This window comes from Citrus clementina, unplaced genomic scaffold (genome assembly GCF_000493195.1).
Source record: "Citrus clementina cultivar Clemenules unplaced genomic scaffold, Citrus_clementina_v1.0 scaffold_6, whole genome shotgun sequence".
In the NCBI taxonomy this organism is placed as follows: domain Eukaryota; kingdom Viridiplantae; phylum Streptophyta; class Magnoliopsida; order Sapindales; family Rutaceae; genus Citrus; species Citrus x clementina.
The window spans coordinates 24,885,390-24,904,040 of NW_006262139.1; the positions used below are offsets into that span (position 1 = coordinate 24,885,390).

Sequence of the window (18,651 nt, forward strand, 5' to 3'; positions counted from 1 at the left end):
AAAACTTTACACTGTTGAATATTTCAAATGGGGTTGGGTTGTTGAGAAGCAAAAGAGGCCTTAGCTTTCACTATCTCCTCAAAACACAATCACACTATTGATTAAAGTCTCAATCAAACCCTCTAATCCAACCCGATTATTAATAAACTCCCATTCTTTTTTTCTTTTCCCTTCTGTTGTGTTCTGTTCTTTTCTCTTTTGTTTTCAATAATTATCTTTTATTTCTTCACCTCTCTCATGGGCGCCCCCACACAAACATTTTTTAAACACGTGTACTTATGTTTGACCATGTATTGTGATTTCCTTTCATGTGCATTTCTTATTAATTTTTAAGAATATTACAAGTTAAATCATATTTATAGTTAGAAATCTTTCAAAATCTACTTAGATACCAAAATGGATTGCCATTAGGTTAATTGATGGTCCTACGCACGCTCCCTAACTATAGTAGTTAATATTTAACTTGCGTAAGTTGTTTTTCAGTCTAATCTTAATCCAAAAGGTTAGTCTCTCCTTACCATAGTTCCAAAAAATTTTATTCTAGAAATAAATGTTTTCGGAGAGGTGGAGGCATTAGGCAACTCCAGCCCCGAAATTCAAATTCAGCTCACAATAAATTTTAGGGCTAGTCCATAGAGAAAATAATTCCGCCACTGCTGACCAAAAGTAGTAACAAGATTGACAAAATTTTTGATGGATGATATTACATAGTCTCCAATCAACATCAATTACCATGTCTACCCAAATATGATTTGAGTTAAAGTGACTATAATATTTTTTTTTTTTTTTTTTTGGGGGGATATCTTTGGCGGCCTAAATATCATTTTCATGGAGATTGCAAGTGTACAGATTTTTTGTTGTGTGTAAATATGTTGGCTACAAGTGACGCACAAGTAGAAGAAAACAAATTTTAACTAGCAAAAGTAGATAAAATTTTAAAGAGAATTTTATATATTTCATTCTGTTCACATCAATATTGAATTGTGGGTGATTAAAAGTTCAGTAATAATCCAATTATTTCGATAAGTTTCGGTAATTATCAATGACCAAAATGAACTTATAAAACCTTTGCATACAGCATTTTATTTTCTCACTACAAAATTTTGTGTCACATATTTTTTTCTAGTGACGACTTCATGTTGAGGCAATAAACCTCGGAAAGAGTTTTACAAGCAGAATGATTACTATGTGACAATTCTCTTTAATTTATTGCTTTTTCCGAACCTTAGTAGGGGATCATTCATTTGAATTAAGGTTGACTTTTAGCTATTGGTGTTTGATTCAAATTTGGGCAAATAATGCCACGTTTTGAAGTTTGTGATGTAAGAGTCGATTAGATTACCTATTCTTTGTTGCAACTTTGTCAATTTTCTTCATTTAAGATCTTAAATTTAAAATTATGTTGTTTTCTTAATTTTAGAAAATTCAATTGAATTTTATGTTTTTGTTGAAAATTCAAATTTGTTTCTCTTTTAAATAAATAGCTAGTAATTTGTTTTGAAATAAAATTTTAATTTTCTACTTTATAATTTATTCTAAGAGCACTAATATTTATTTTTTTATAAAGGCAATACGAAGGCGACAGGAAAGACAACCCCTGTTGTCTTTTTTGTCACCCACTTGTTAATTTATATTATTTTTCACAAAATACTGACGATAAGAACTACAATAAGAGCATTGTTTGTGTGATATGTCACCCTCGTGTTGTCTTTATGGCAAGTATTATTTTTCTAACTCTATTTACTATTTAGTTTTTACCATTTTTTAATTTATATTATTTTTCACAAAATACTGACGATAAGAATGACAGTAAGGCTACTATTTGTGTGACATGTCACCCTCTTATTGTCTTTAAGACAAATATTATTTTCTAAATCTATTTACTATTTAGTTTTTACCAATGAGTAAATTTCTTTTTTTTTTTTAATTCAGAAACTTTCACCTAGGCACTAAAGATATATACAACAAGTACAAGATACCTTGTTCATGAACTTACTTTTCTACCAAGTTTAAGTAGGGAAATATCAAGTTCTCACATGCAAAAAATTCATTACCTAAAATCAATAACCAAACACATTGCAAAAGCAGCAAAACCTAAGTTTGGTGATGAGCACATCATGGCACATGAACGTATGAGCCAGCCTTATCCAGCCCGAACTCCTAGACATTTGTGTCATTATGATCTTTATATTCTTTCAATGCACATATTCATTCATTTTCAAAACACCTACAACAATTGATTTTCCCCTTAATGTAGTATAAATACTAGACAAAGACAATATCAATTTTGCTTCCTAAATATTCAAGTTGATTAAGAAAATTGTATGGCTCAAATATCTAAATTTTTATAGAAGTGACACACTTTTGTACCCTATATAATTTGGCAATGAATTTGGTAGTATCATGTCACTTGTTAGGTTATCAATTTACATTTTAGAAACAAATTTGATGTATACACTAAATTGATACCGATGTCTTAATTAAATCCTAACCGTGAAAAATATATCAGACACCTTAGATTTTCTGTAGAAGTGTTATTAGCTAACTTCATTTGATACCATAAAGCAGGCGGTAGCCGAACAATTAATCCATATGGCATTAAACAAAGTGTTCTATATGCCCATTAGCAGGTTACAAAAATATATAAATTATACACAATCTGAGAGTTTGATAGACAATGACCGTGAAACAAAAGTTGATTTTTTTTAAATTTTTTTAATTAATTTCATTTTTGATCATATCATGTTGTCTTACATGCAAACAAGAATTGGATTGAGGATGCATTGTTGATTTTCCGTACAAAGTTTGGCTATCATATTAATCGAACACACGTTTTTAGGTTAAGTTGGACAAGTCTTGTTGGCATCGAGGCCAAATATATGTCTATGTGTGTGTGTGTGGTAGAATTAAATCAAGAAGCAGTTTAATTAATTAGCTGGTCATTCTATTTTAAGCCAATCACTATGTTGGGTGAAAATTGAAACTTTCTCATCATTTTAGGGTTTGCCCATTTTCCACAAGTTATTATTTTTATTTATAAACTAATACGAGTTGTTAAAGCAGTTGGACCATCAATTCATAATAGCGGTTCGAAGCAATTAGCAAAATAATAAACACAAAAGAATATGCTTAATATTGCTAATAGAGATCAAAAGTCAATTATAAACAAGTTCACACATGCTATAAATATGCAGCCTAGGGTTAGGGCTTGAGAGTGAGCTTTTTTTCCTCACTGTATATATATCTCTTAATATTGTTTCTCCTCTCTGTCTCTTTCTCTCTCTCTCTATTTTCCTCTTCTATTTATATCTAATGCCAGTTTCTGATTCTGGTTCAGGGAAACAATTTCTTAATTCTAAAGAAAATTTCGAAGTTTTTGAAGAAGAAGAAGAGGATACAAAAAATTTCGGGACAAGCAAAATGAGGAAGAGGCAAGTGGTGTTGAGAAGAGAGGAGCCATCAAGAAACTCAACTGCTTCATCTGTCACAGTGAGGAGTGTGAGGTATGCAGAGTGCCAAAAGAATCATGCTGCCGGTGTCGGTGGTTATGCTGTTGATGGTTGCAGAGAGTTCATGGCCAGTGGAGAGGAAGGCACAGCTGCTGCACTCACTTGTGCTGCATGTGGCTGCCATAGAAGCTTTCACAGAAGGGAAGTTGACACTGAGGTCGTGTGTGAGTGCTCTTCACCGTCTTCAACCGCGACTTAACTAGAGATGAAACTAAAGCTTAATCAAGGATTGTTAATCAGTGGAGGTTAATTCATGTCATGTGTTAACTTTGCTTGTTTCTCTATATATCTGGGTTTGAGGGTTTTGATCTTCAAGTACTTTCTCTCTCTCTCTTTTTAATTTGGTTTTCGTGTTTGAGATTGTTCATTTTCCTTGTCGATTTATAGGGTTAATTCATTGACATGAGTGGCTAAGACCTCCTTAATTTGTGATCTCATATTTATGTACAAAAGAGAGAAGAAGTGTGTTTTGTTCTTGAATATGAATGAATGATTCTCCCTTTTTCTGATTTTGTCTTTAGATTCATATATAGTTGTTTTGGTGCAATAATACTCCTAATTCCATTGTGTTTTTCCACTTTGAAATCAAGAACCTGTGAATGTCATCAATATTCTGCTGAATTTCTTCAGAACTATACTTGTTTGAGGAGAGTGGCTACAGCAATAAGGCTTCTAATTCAAGAATAGTAAGCATGTAATTCCAGAACAAGTGATACATATAGCTGAAATAATCGGTCTACACATAACCAGCTAACATAATCAATGTTATGCAATAACATGGTCTATATCAATTAATTGATTAATTAAGGAAAAAAATTCTTTTGGAATAATTATTTCCGAATGTAGTAGTCTAATCACGTATGGTATGATGTATGGTAAGATCGATTACTTATTTGGAGTTACAGGCCCACACATATCTAATCATGTTGGTTGTTATAATGGAAAATTTCTTCGTGACAGGACTCAAAAGTTGATTAAAGCTTAAACTATAATAAACCACTTTCATTAGTTGGTCAATACAACTCACTAGCATTCAAAACCTAAGATAGCTAGAAAGATGATCGTATATGTGTGAGGCTGACCAACCACAAGATGACGATAAAAATTTCATTAAAAAAATGAAAGTATAAAGCTACCTAAATGTCATGAACTAGTTTTTTTTTTTTTTTTTTCAAGCTTCGAGATATTGAAATCCCATATATTAAATGATTGATATTCTTTTTTCCTTCTTAATCTTCAGAAACCTGACAGAATTGATCATTAAACAACTGGATACCTTACATGTGAGATGTGTAAGCATAAATGTTCAAGTTAGGCACTGAGGATTGGAATGAACAAACTTCAGGTACATGTTATTGATGAATCGGGTGGATGTCAATTCAAACACATCACAAGATTGGTTCATTGATGGTTTTGGAGTATGAATGCTAATAGAATCCAAGCGGAAAAGCTGTTTGTCAGGCCCGTAATTAGATGCTATACCTATCAAGTTTGCAAGTACTCAATGAAATTTTGTTAAGGAATGGAAGTGAGTGTAGCTATCAACCTGCAATTCTTGGATCCGTAAACTAAGAATGTGATGACTTAATCTTCCTACTTTTACTTTGCTACTCCTAATAATTTAATATCTTATTAAACAAGTGAGGTAGATCATAAAATAATTCAAAATTTTATTGTTCCTCGAAGCGTACGACGAGAAAACTTCAATTATCAGATAATAAATAGTAAGATAAGAAGTTATCATAAAAAACCTAGTAGCAAAGACTTAATAACATATAGAGTTTGATTATTTTTTAACATTATAATATAAATTTTTTTTATAAGTAACATAAATTTTTAACTAATACTGGTTAAAAAGTAAGAATATACCATAAAATGCATCATAATCATTGCTGCGTTGAGCTCAAATTCTCTTTCATTTTCCATGATAATGTCAATGTTATATTCATCAATATATTTTTCACACAACATATAATATCTAAGTTGACTGGTTGTCTAGCTAAAGCCATTTGTAAATGACGTAAGTAGTATCAATAATTTGATAATCTATAGTTCATTAATCGAATCAAATAAGCTGTTGTACGGATTAGTTTATTCTAATAACATTGAGTGCCAATTAAATAAATACATGAATGAAAATAATAACCTTTTAAATGGGAATAAAGAGACACAAATATTATTCAGTTTGTAGGTGATGAAAATTCATTAGGTAAAAGGCGAAATTGAGGATTTAATCAACGAGGCCCAAACTCTACGACAGTGGGCCTCTTTCCAAATACACACCAGCCAATGCGGTGGACCTGTCTATAGCAATTCTCAACTGGAACTACACCAGGCCACGGTCCGTTAAATGAACTACATTCTCTTCAGAAACCGAAGAAATGAATCTCTTCAGCCCATTGGTTACTTTTAACATCAAAATCAATACATCGTTTAATCAGTCGTGGTTTTGCGAGTAAACTCGTTTACTTTTATAAGAAGCTAAAATTATAAATGACCAATAATATTATTTGATAGCACTTTTGATCATAACATACAGAATACCTACAAAATTATTACTCTTTTATATGTATAAACGCATACTCACTGTGATTTCATTGAATTGAATGAGTGTGTATACACACTCATTCTGTCAACTGGACCATTAATTGTGCGACCTAAATTAAGACTAAGCAATGGGCAGCATGTGAATTGGGACAAATAGGTCTCATGAATTTCCAATTTTGGGTCAGACAAAAGGGTTCTTTGCATCTTTGTTTTCACATCAACGAGTCCATAACCTGATTGGACATAACCATGGTACAGTTGAAACTCTGCAGCCTGCTTTTCAATTCATCATTTCCACTTACTTGGCCCAGAAATTTTTATCTTCCTGGTTGTCATAAAAACTAAAAATAAAAATATTGGGATTCAGCTTGGAATAAAACCAAGTGTTTTCTGGCAACAAAGATGTAATTCTGTAGGTGAATTTGGATTCCAAAATTGTGTTAATGGGTTGGTGTGAGCCAACAGAGGATGCTGTCAAATAAAAAGATTTATGAGGGGATATTGGTTTGAGAATATAATTATGGACCACATTTATTTATTTATTTATTTGTTTTATATAAAGTGGAGTGAGTAATCTTTAATCTTTTATGCTACAAAATAATTTTGTGGTCCTCCATTGACTTGCAATTGGTGCTTCTGTCAAGGTATATTTCACTTGCTCCTTTTTCTCTTTTTTTTTTTTTTTTTTTTTTCCCGAAGAAGATGATGATCAAGGAAGGGTCAGGATTTAAAGCTGCAAAAACTTCATTTATGCCTTTGAATTTTGGTTTTAAATATAGCCTTGGCAACTGGTAAGCAGCGGCAATATGGAAGAGTATGGTGTTGGTGTCTAACAAATTCAATGCCTTCTTATCATCTTATTTAATGAAAAATAGTACAAAGATTAGAAGCAATGTGATGTCAGAAACTTGGTCAATATATACGGCCGTTTTCTCATTATCGGAGCTTTACCAGCTGTCTTTTATAATTTATCTTTTCATACATATACATATTATTATACAAATCAAAAGAGAATTCCAGTTGTATTTCTACGAAGGAGGCAGTATTGAATAAAGATATTCGCAACACACTCAAATTTAATCTCCTTTTGAAGAAATATTCTTCAATTTGTTTGGCCGTTACTGCAAACCGTGGGAAGAAAAAAAAAAAAAAAAACATTGAGGGAATGAACTTTAAAGGGCAATAGAATATAGCATTATTTTTTCCAATTGGGTTGTTAGTGAATGTAGTAGTAAAACTAGTAATAGCTCAGAATTAGACTTTGGATATTTAATATACCAAATAAGAGAAAATTATTTGTATTAATTCTTTCACTCATTGATGAATAATTGTAAAAGCAGCGAAAGTTACCTCGGCGAAAGATAGAATTAATGTATCTGTTAGTAGGAGAAGAAAATTATAAAAAAAAAAAAAAACTAGAGATAGGAGAAAGTAGTAATAGACCAATATCAGAAAATAAATAGCTTAGGAAATGAATTATTTAATTCTAGATGTGATGAGAATTCTCAGTTCTTTCTAAAGGTCTGAAAACTAGAAGTCTAGAATCTAATTTAATTAAATTTATCATATGAATGTTCTAATTTATTAAAACAAAAAAAAAAAGATTTAGGACTAGCAAGGAATTATAGAATTATAACCAATATAGTAATCAGTTGTCCTTTTTCCTATTGAGGATGTAATACTTGGTATCTTTTTTTTTTTTAATACTGATTAATCATCATATTATTGCATTACACAGATATTTACAACTGTTATTATAGCAGATATATTACACTGATATTTACAATCAGAAATACATGATTGAGACTTATATTATTACATTGAATTCTGTGAAGTACATACCCAGACAAATAATTCCTTACAGAAGAGGGATGTCCATACTCCACTCGTATTGCACGAGGGAGAGAAAATTTTTGAAATATTAAACAAATAAGCACGTTAGCCCCCACAAATACTTTTGTGGGGGCTTAAACCGCTGCCCTCATAATGCTTGTGAGGACAGCAGCCCATCACTCCGATCAAGGCCGAAGTGGCTAATACTTGGTATCTTTACTCATAGAAACGTGCTCTACGTCCTTTAGCAAATTGCTAGCTAGTTTATAAAATGTGATCTTACTTTTCATCTCTTTGTCAATAATTGAAAAGACAGCTCATTTGTATATATTTGATCACGATTTGCTCAAAATCCCCTTTCACAATCAAATTTTAAAAAATATATATATCTAACTTTTTGTATTCATCTTTAGTAGATATTTTATAATTATTGCATAAAATATTATTATCTAATCTTCTATAATTAATAACTAATTAGGAAAATTATATAATAAATAATATTATTAGTAAAAAAATGGATATATTTTTTTTTCAGATTTAGTTACCGCTAGAGGGATACGGACATTGGAAAACATTGTCACAAACCAAAGACATAAATACTCATTAATTATATGTGTTGAAAATTGATGTTTCACCCAAAAATAAATAATCTCTTTAGTGGTACCCCTATTAGTAGTAGATAGAAGCTGGATTTTGGCATGCAATTAGTAGTGCTAAATTTTTCATGTTTCCATTCCATGTGTTAGAATTTAATCTATAAATAAGCAATCGTGGTGTGAAACACAATTTAAATGTGCAAATGCGGGAGCACGTGAGATGAGAAAGGCGCGGATACTGAATCACATGATGGATGGACACACGAATCCTATGATATATAAATTAATTAATCCAGCCTTCGTATGTATACATTTAATTAATTAACTTGACAGTGTGCTGCTCCTGCTCAGTTGGGTTTCCGTTCCGTCAACAATTGACTACACTTTCTCCCAATATTATATTTTTTGAAGAGTTACTTGGAGCTAATCGAGTTGTTTAAATTTAATTGATAACATCAGATTGAAGTTGCAAATTAGAACCACGTCAAATTCAATTATCAGTCACATGGGGGAACTTTTAATGACCACATAAAAAGATAAAACCAGTCAAAACCGAGAAAGCAAACGATATTTTTTCCCCAGGAAGGGGCCAACTGAGTTACAGTCAAATTTCATTATATTTATTTTCCCCATTGCATTTATCTTGTCAACCAAAATTTCTGTCTTTGTAGCACAATCTCAAAAAAGTTGTAACCTGAATAACCTGATTTTGAAAGGTCTTGGAGATAATATTACAAGTAAGCTGACTGTCCCTTTGGTTGATTTGACACTCAATCAAAAGAAGAATTTTTACATTGAAATACAAAATATATATATATAATTTCCCCAAAACAAAGTTCTGAAAGAAAAATGAGTTGTAATTTTTACTTTGGCAAACGGTAGCGTGAGCCCTAAAAGTTACCTAACAAAGTTCAAAATTCAGATTTTTAATCATACATTTTGGAAAGTCAAGTCGCACTCAGCCACAGTAAATTTAGTTGACATGTAACGGATGCACAGTGAATTATATAATATATGAAGCTGCGGAAATGGAATTTGTTCATTGCTTCAAGTAAACTCCATCATTAACTAAATTATTCTTTAGAGGGTGCATTGTTAATTTACAGGCACATAATTGAAAGATTATGGTGAAAGCAATAACACTGCAGAAGCATTGAGGATGCAATATTTGGTATCTTACCCGTAGAAACGTGTCATCAAGTCCGTAAATTTCGCACCTTTTGTTGACATTAATTTGCAAAAAAACTTAAAACAAATTGTTGAAGCTTCAACTCAAGATTCCACTTTAACACCCAAATGACATCAGAGAAATTTATGGGGTGGTCTTTTCTTTTGGTCAAAAAATATTAAAATGAAATTACTGGTCTTAAGGGAGGAGAGGACTAAGGACTAGCAGCGAGGCCCAAAAATTGCCCATGCTATGGCGGTTGAGGCTTCAGACCCCTGGCTCCTAGAAAAACAAGATTAATGACTTCACCAATGACCTAAAACTTAAACAAACCCACAAGGAGTTGATGGACAGGACGCTCGACATTTGAAGTACCACTTTCGTCACCATCATCATCTTCGCCAAAACAAATTATTATTATTATTTTCAATACGCAAAAGCACTCACTAATTGTCATCAACTTAACTCGACTTCCCTTAAAAGGAAAGTTAAGTAAAACATTCTTTATATTAATTAAACTAAACCTTGGATTTTGCTGCTCTAACTACAGCCCACAATTGGCTTTTAAAGCATAAACATTATCCAAAACGCCAAAAGCTAAAAGTTAATTTGCCTAGAATTAAAAAAATAAAAATAAAAATCCAAAACGACGAGATTCCTAAAGAACATATTAGCTTATCTTAACCACTTAAGTTATAAAACTATAATAATAATATTATAAGGGAACAACAAATGATCATAAAATGATTCAGTCCCAAATTAAATCAAATCTCTTCACAAATTAAACACTAAAGTATTGGCATAAAGCTAACGGGATATATTAGAATAATTTTGTAACCACTCTAAATCTAAGCTAGCATGAACACTTTTTGCTTCTTTCTCTCAGACAAGATAATATGAAAAAAAAAGAAAACGCACACAGACACACACTCGCAAACTGTTCATTTCCAGAGATGATGAGGAAGGAGAAGAAGAAGAAGATCTCAAAGGAGAAATCAAGCCCAGAAAAGAAAATAAAAGAAAATTTCCTTTTTGGAACAAGCTCTCCCATGATGATCATTTGATTAAACTCTAGCAACAAAATGAGAAATTAATAATAATAATTAATAGAAAGAAATTAAAGAAAGAAGAAACAACTAAAATTAGGAATAGAAACAAGTAGTCCTTACTCTTCTATATATCTAACACTTATTCTCATCAAGTTCTCATGGATGATGTATCATCTTGCATGATCAATTTAAGATGAAGAAGAGGAGCCCCCATTAGCATTGGCGACATGCGCAGCACTTTCAGTAGCACTTCCGAACTGATGATTCAAATTCCGCACTCCATTATTATTATTATTATTGATACCCTCTTCCTCGTCTTGGTCATCCCCGTCACCGCTCTTGCTGTTGTTGATGTTGTCGTTGCCAGTGTTGTCATCATCAAGATTGATCCTTCCAATTCCACCGCCAACACTGCCGCTGCCGCTGCCGCCAGCACCATTCAAATCCCTTTTCGCAAAAGTGCTTTTGTTGTTGTGCATCCAAACTTTCAACACAGTCCTATCAACACCAACTTCATTACAAAACTGATGAACCAAATCATCATCCCTCTTCTGCATCTTCCACCCAACCCTCTCTGCAAACTCAAACATTTTCTCCTTCTGACTCTGACTAAACTTTGTCCTAAACCTCTTCCTGCCTCCACTGCTGCCCCCGCTGTTGCTCATCATAATATTATTGTTATTATGATGATGATTATTGCTAATATGGTGGTTCTCTTGCGGTACTGCAGCTGCGGCACTACTCTGCTGCAAGTTCCCTGAGAGAGCAAGCAACATATGGGGTGCTGAAGGGTAGTATGAGGAAGAGATCGGTGGCGGAGATGCAGAGCTGGGGCTCCTTCGAGACGGTGGCTGCGTCACCGGTGGTGGTGGGTGGTGGCGGTGGTGAGGCTGATACTCAATTGTTGCTGTTGTTGCCGTTGTTGGAACGTGAGGGAGATGATGATCTTGATCAGGCTCACGGCGGTGGAAGTTACGATGGCAGCCGCAGGCGGCGCATTTTAGAGAAGTGGGGTCTGAGGGGGTGGCGGTCGGGGACGGCATGAACTCTCCACAGCCGTCGAGTGCATGGCCACCTATGCTCGCTGCATGGTTCTTGAGACATTCTTTGTACGTTACAACAATTGGGTGGTGGTGGTGGTGGTGGTGACGTTGGTGGTGCTGCGGCTGAGGCTGGTGGCGTTTCAAGACGCCGTTTGTGAAGGTTAACGGCTTCGCTGAGTGGATCCGAGTGGCTCCCGTTTGATGATGATCAGTGGTGTCTGTTTCAGGGGACTTGGAGTTAGTGTTTGTGTTTAGTGTGTTGTTGTTGGTGGGGGTTATGTCCATGGTTGAGTTGAAACATTTAATTAAAAGCTTGAAGGAGGAGGAGATTAAAAAAAAAAACAAAAGTGATTTTGAGACGAAAAGTGCTTTCAAGAAGTTGTTAGGGTTAGGTTTTTGATAAAAAGATTGAATTTTTGGTCCATGAAATGGGAGAGGAAAAAACGAAGGTAGAAGAAGAAGAAAGAAAGATGGTATTGATGATATTGATGATGATGATGATGAGCAGTGATGACTGTTGATAATAAAAATCTGGGTTTTGTGGTTGTCCCTTCTTAACCACTTGTTCTTTTAACCCTAGTTCTAATCCATGGTTAATTTTTAACCCCAAACCCCACTCAAGGGTTAGTTATGGCGTTGGATGTTCTGTAATAAATGGACTAATAACATCTAGACCCTTGAATGTTGACAATTTCTCAAGTGGTGTGTGTTTCTCCATTTTTATTACATAGTTCCCTAATTCAAGAATTCCTGCGTATACATTTTTAGTGCTGCTAAGTTGAGCAGATTCTCTTATTGATAATGATGAATAAAGGATGTGGGAAATCATTTATTAGCTAGATGGTAAAGTGATAAATCTCGCCTCTTTCTCATCTTGTGTGAAGAAGATTCCAAAAATATTATGCATTTTTTTTTTGTATATTTAACTTTAAGAATAAAATTAAACTTGTTCTCAATCTAAATATCTAAATTACAATATACTAAACCTGATATAGCTGGTCTCAACAGATTTCTTTACCATAGATATTAGTACATTAGAAGTGTAATAATTAAGAAAAAAAAAAAGGGCAAAGATATATTTGCTATAATTGAAAAACTATTGCCGTAGTTGAGAAATTGCAAAACATCAGGGGCTGCGATGTTATTGACCCACCGCTGTAATAAATATCCCCAATACATCATGTATGTGCAGTGTGCTCATTTTTAGTACGAAAGCACAATTGCTAATCCTGGTTTTATTCTGACTCAGTTGTTGTTCGTGATTAATTGGTCGAGTCGACAAGGCTATAAACTGAGTGGACTCGGTGGGGTTCGGGTATAATTCAGCAATTTGTGAGAGTTTGTCCGTCTGTCTCTAGTCTGTAAGCCACATTAACTTTGTCAAGTTGCACAGGGCTTTAACAGAAACCCTCTAATTCATTTTGATCTTGCCAACCCTCTAATCCTTATACTTTAACTTTAAGGACTATAATACCCCTTGATTAGAAAGAAATTCAAAAGAATAAGTAAGAAAAAGACGTATATCTTATTTGACTCACGGTGCGATAAAATATTCTCCCGTAAAGATTTGACATAATCGGCGCGAGAATTCTAGACTAGTAAGTGTATGTATGTATTATATGCACAGGGCACAGCACTGTTTTAGTTCCAATCGTTTGAAAACAATAAAGTGTAACCACATCTCGTTCAAAAAACATAATAATAAATCAATAAAGTGTAACAGCAGCATCGTATTTGGTAAGATCTAGGTGAAATCAATTTCTAAAACTTTATTTCAAAATTTCAAAATAAATATGAATGCTAAATTTTACTTGCACCTACGATTATGTCCATCAAGAAATAAAACTATTTTTAAACTATTACAAAAATAGCACCAGAGGTATCGCAATGGGACCCTGCATCTGCATATCAATTGGAGTTAAATGTTTGTAATTAAATCGATTATCTTTAATGAGGTAAAAGGACGGTTGGCAGAAAGGTCATTTCACAATGAATGGAGCGAATCTATAAAATCGAGGGTGTTTGGGGTCACTACGGCCCTAAAAATTAAAGGTATCTTTGTCGGCTTCACTGAATTTTCGGACGTTGAACGGGGGCGTTGCTTGTCCGGACAAAACCCACCATACGAGTGAAACGAGGCCGTTTCATCACCCTCTCAGAAGAACCAGTCAAACAGCGACTCCACGTTTCAAAAACCGAACCGGAATTTGGGGACCGATCTTGGAGTTTAGTGCATGAGAAACGAGATGATGATGATGATAATAATCATGATTATCACGTAAAAAGACATATCTTGATCAACGGACACGTGGTATGCTTTGCCCACGTGGCAACTCGTCTGCTTTACACTTTACATCTGGTTGCTGCCACGTAGTACATCCCGTGCAGCTTTGTTCAGCAAATTTATAAAAAAGAAAGTGGGAGACATGATACAGGACGTCAATGCTGCTGTATTGTTTGTTGTAATTGCACACTTGGGACAATTTTCTATTATGGCAAAATTTCTTTTATTACTACATACTAATGTATGCGTGGGAAATTTTTCGAAAATGGATGTATCAAAATCTCCACTTGAGGGGGAAAAAAAAAAAAAACACACACACACACACACAGAGCCCATCAAAGTAACAATTTCATTTCACATTAGAATCAAATACAAGGAGCGAAAATTGTTCCATATATATAAAAAAGCTGAGCTGGGATTTCTGAAATTTAACTCAAACTTTGATGCGTTTCTGAACCGTTGATGGCACTGAAATTGGCGTGACGAAATAAAAAAACAATTACAGAGTTATAATTAATTGAAGAGGCAGTTTGATTAGTGTGATAAACCAATGGGATTTGATTTGGGGGAAATCAATCACAAATTTGGGGTAGGTGACATCAGCAATCCAATCATACAGCACCTAAGGTTCAATCATCGAACGCGGTGAAAACCCCAACCGCTGCATCGAAACTCACAACTTCAGGAGAATTTATTATTTATATCAAATTCAATACAATATTATTTTTTTAGAATAAATGAAACATTATTAAGAAGACGTTGTTGATTTTTTTTTTTTAATTTCTTTTTCCTTTTTATAAGTTCTTAGAAGCTCGATGGGGAAACTTGAAAGTGCTTTTTGAGTTTTTGATCACCTGATTAGCTTTTGGATTTGACTAGACATTTGAGCCTTTTTTATATATATTTTTTTTTACACTTTTCCATTTTTTCGGTGCCGCTGTGAGAAATTCTGCAGAAGCACATGACTCATCAACTAGTTGAATCAATCCCCTTCTCAAAATTTACATTTCTTAGTGCATGCCATGCCATGACTATATCTATAAGAGAGCTATAAATATAAAAAAAAAGATGTATTTTTCTCTGTATTACTTTACTTGCTAGTTTTATAAATCTAGATTTAAAAAAATAATCTGTAACTCTGTGCTTTGTATTTCACAATTTATTACTACTCATATACAGTTATACACCAACAATTGAGGATCATAAAGGCTAAAGAACTGACTTCTAAATAGTTTTAATATAATGAAATCCATATATCTGAATTTAGAACGAGTCATGCATATTTGCTATTAATTTTTTTTAAACACTTGTGAATAAAGAAACTCCCCAACTCCTTAAAATCGTGTACCACCTACTAATTGATGGCACTTAATTAATAAAGAATGTGAATGCAATTAATATATAATCTAACGCATTCGATCAAATTCAACTGATAAATAGCTTGTAAAAGTGGGATCTAGGATTATTATATTTTATTAAATATGGGACAAAGAATTACTCATCATTAAGGGGAAAAGAAAGAGAGAGAGAGAGAGAGAGTGAGAGGCACATAATGAAGCATTCCTTTGGGGATCATACATGTTTGAATGTGAGGGAATTGCTTGCTTATTTGGGTCCCAAAAGCAAGAGCAAGCAGTGAGTTCTGAGTATGAATTATAAGATGGTGTTGAAACAAGGACACAGCACCATACACACGCCACCCACCTAAAACACATATCATTGCCCATTCTTTAGGAGCAATGAGTCACGTTTCATGAAAATTACTTCCTCACCATCTTCACTTTTATATTTATCATTTTTTTTATATATAATATTTTCCTTTTCCTGTTATCTAGAATGACCTTGTTTTTATGGAGGCTTTTACGTATAGGTAAATATATTAGGTAGCATACCATAATGATCTTTGTAGCCATGAGAAAGGTGACTAGTCAAACACTTTCAATTGTTGTATTCAATCACCATGAAGATGACATTTGTTTCCATTTAAAAGATTATTTTTTTTTTCCTATGCACGATATTGTAAATTTATATAAATTTGCCCCAGTGTAGTATATTGAGGCCCATCAATGTACACATATTTCATATACAAAAATTTGAGAAAAGTTTGGTTTAATCAATCTGTATATAGAACTTGAAATTGCATTCACAAGTGATTTGGAAAACATTCTTCTTACAATTGAGAGTTAGACTCTTTTCTTTCTCAAGATTTTCAATACTACAAGTCTCTGTATTAATATATATTCTACAAATTTACATATTATCATTTGATTTAGAATAATTTTCCAATGATAGAATTTTCAAATTATTAACATAAAGGATTAGCTCAAATATAATAAAAATACAAACTCTAATATATCAAAGATGAAGCACATTGTATTAAAGTGTGTGTTTTACTTTTTATTTATTTATTTATTCCTTACTTTAATAACTTAAGGATTTCTTAACATGTAATGACTATAGAGAATAAAATTAAGATGTCACTAATAGATAAAAAATACAATCTCTAATGCGTTGAAATCTATATTTTTTTTTTATTTTACTATGCATAATTAAAGTGAGGACATCCTCACTTGTATATATATAATTGGTAATTTGGTATTGATAAATATGAATTTCAAGCTCCCTAACGAATGCACGGAGCTATAGCAGTTCATCCGACCAAATTATTGGACAAAACTCAAAGACAAATTGCCGATTAATGTTGCTAACTCACATTTTGACCCTAAGCCACCTTCCCATCCATCAATCAATAGCCTAATGAACAAAAGCAGAATTCTTCAACTTTTTTTTTTATATAAATTTTAGAGTTTTGAAATTAACTGGGGGAAAAAAAATCAGTATAGCTGGTGTCATTTTCACAATGAAAAGAAAGAACAAAGACCATTTTTTTTTTTTTTTTTTATGGGAAATGAGACTCGTCTGACTTCAAATATTGACTTCAAATAGTCACTTCACCTCTTGTGAAGGGAATGTTACGTCACTTCAAACCTATTGAGACACGTTAACTATCCAATCTAATCGCATCTAATTAAATTAATTAGATAATTCGCCAATGGGCTTTCAGTGCAGGCTGTTCTATCTGCACCCGCGACTTGAAGGAGCTTCAACAGAACCTGAGTCATTTGTTTTTCGAATTGATAATTTCTCTCGTAAAAGTGATAAGAGTTAGTAGAGTAGATATAGTTATAGGGACAGAAGTTTGCGATGTATATCCGTAAAATCTGTGGTTGTAATATCAACATTAAAAAAAAATGATAATAAATTAAATAATTCACTCTTCGTTCTTGAATTGATGTGCAAAATTATTAAATTAAGAGTCCTGTCGATGTGAAGTTACGTGAGTAAAGAAAGATGGCCACCCAAGCAACATTGAATTATTGAGTGAAAATCATATCTTGTTCTTCTTTTCTTAGAAATAATTGAGCAAAATCATTAAATTACTTTGAAGGTATCTCCGTTTTTAAATGATGGGGGTGAAAAAAAAAAAACATTTTCTTTTGTAAACAAAAGTGAGAAGGGCGCTTAGAATTTCGAAATCACAAGGCGTGCATGTTATATGCTTCATCAAATTTGGTTAGATTGTGAACACTGCTATTGAGTATTGACCTTTTGAGTAAACTTTCTTTCTTTCTTTTCTTTTTTTTCACTTACTATCCTTTTCTTACACACTCTTTCAACAAAATATCTACTTAGCGAGAGTCATTGGCTACAAGCCTACAACGTATAACATAGCATATTCTTTTGAAGCATAATCGACTTTATAAATTAACTGTAAATTCAAAAAGTTTTGAATATATCTAGACCCCAATACTCGAACTCCCTTGCTAAATGTGATTTGTTTGTAATTATCGTTATTCGTAATTCATACCATACATATCAAGAATTAAATAGTGAAAAATTTTTAAATGAGTCAAAAGTACCAAAACATATTACAAGAATCAATTGGTAAAAATCAAACAAATAGTTGAGTAGTTGACCCATGATTAATGTTAATTCTACCCATGCCATGCATGATACAGATTTATCATCATGAATTATTGTGTTTGTTTAAAATAAAGTTACCTATCACTTACCTAGCTAGCCACATAGGCTTTTTCTTTTTTTCTCACAACCCTCTCTCTATTCATGATAGTTTTATGAATCTTAACCACTAAAAGTTTCCTATTTTTCTTAACTTTTTCTTAAAAAAGAAAAAAATTTTTGTAAATGTTATGAATAAAATTTATAGTAGCAAATTTTGTTCTAATTTAATCAAGGTCCTCAATTCGAGACTTGAGAATGCAGCAACGTTAAATATTTGTTGCGAGAGTTTTGCTGTCTTAGTGGTTCTACCCGGCTCGAATTTAAATTAGTCGTGATCTAATGTAATTTTCAGATACCAGATAATTTAATATACAAAAAAAAAATTACAGTAGCAATGAAGTAGAAGGCAAAAAAAAAAAAAACATAATAGCATGTTCTTCTATTCAATTAATTTATCAAGTGGGAGTATAATTAATAAAAATTTGTTCTCCTCAAATGAAATAATACAAGTTATGGTCAAGGCAACAACCAGCACGGCTTTACGGCAATAATGGCATGTTTTTTTCAACAAGGTGATATGCAACGTACTACTACAAAGG

General features: G+C 32.9%; 2 protein-coding genes across 2 annotated transcripts; one reads left to right on the forward strand and one right to left on the reverse strand.

Moving 5' to 3' along the window:
• The first annotated feature begins 3,093 nt into the window (after positions 1 to 3,093).
• LOC18038299 (mini zinc finger protein 2) lies at positions 3,094 to 4,035 on the forward strand. The gene has a single exon (XM_024182090.1). It carries the CDS (start codon positions 3,313 to 3,315, stop codon positions 3,706 to 3,708), a length of 396 nt encoding a protein of 131 aa, XP_024037858.1. The 5' UTR covers positions 3,094 to 3,312; the 3' UTR covers positions 3,709 to 4,035.
• A 6,414-nt stretch (positions 4,036 to 10,449) lies between these two features.
• LOC18038198 (zinc-finger homeodomain protein 9) lies at positions 10,450 to 12,273 on the reverse strand. Its single transcript, XM_006431084.2, has one exon. It carries the CDS (start codon positions 12,028 to 12,030, stop codon positions 10,891 to 10,893), a length of 1,140 nt encoding a protein of 379 aa, XP_006431147.1. The 5' UTR covers positions 12,031 to 12,273; the 3' UTR covers positions 10,450 to 10,890.
• Between the last annotated feature and the right edge of the window lie 6,378 nt (positions 12,274 to 18,651).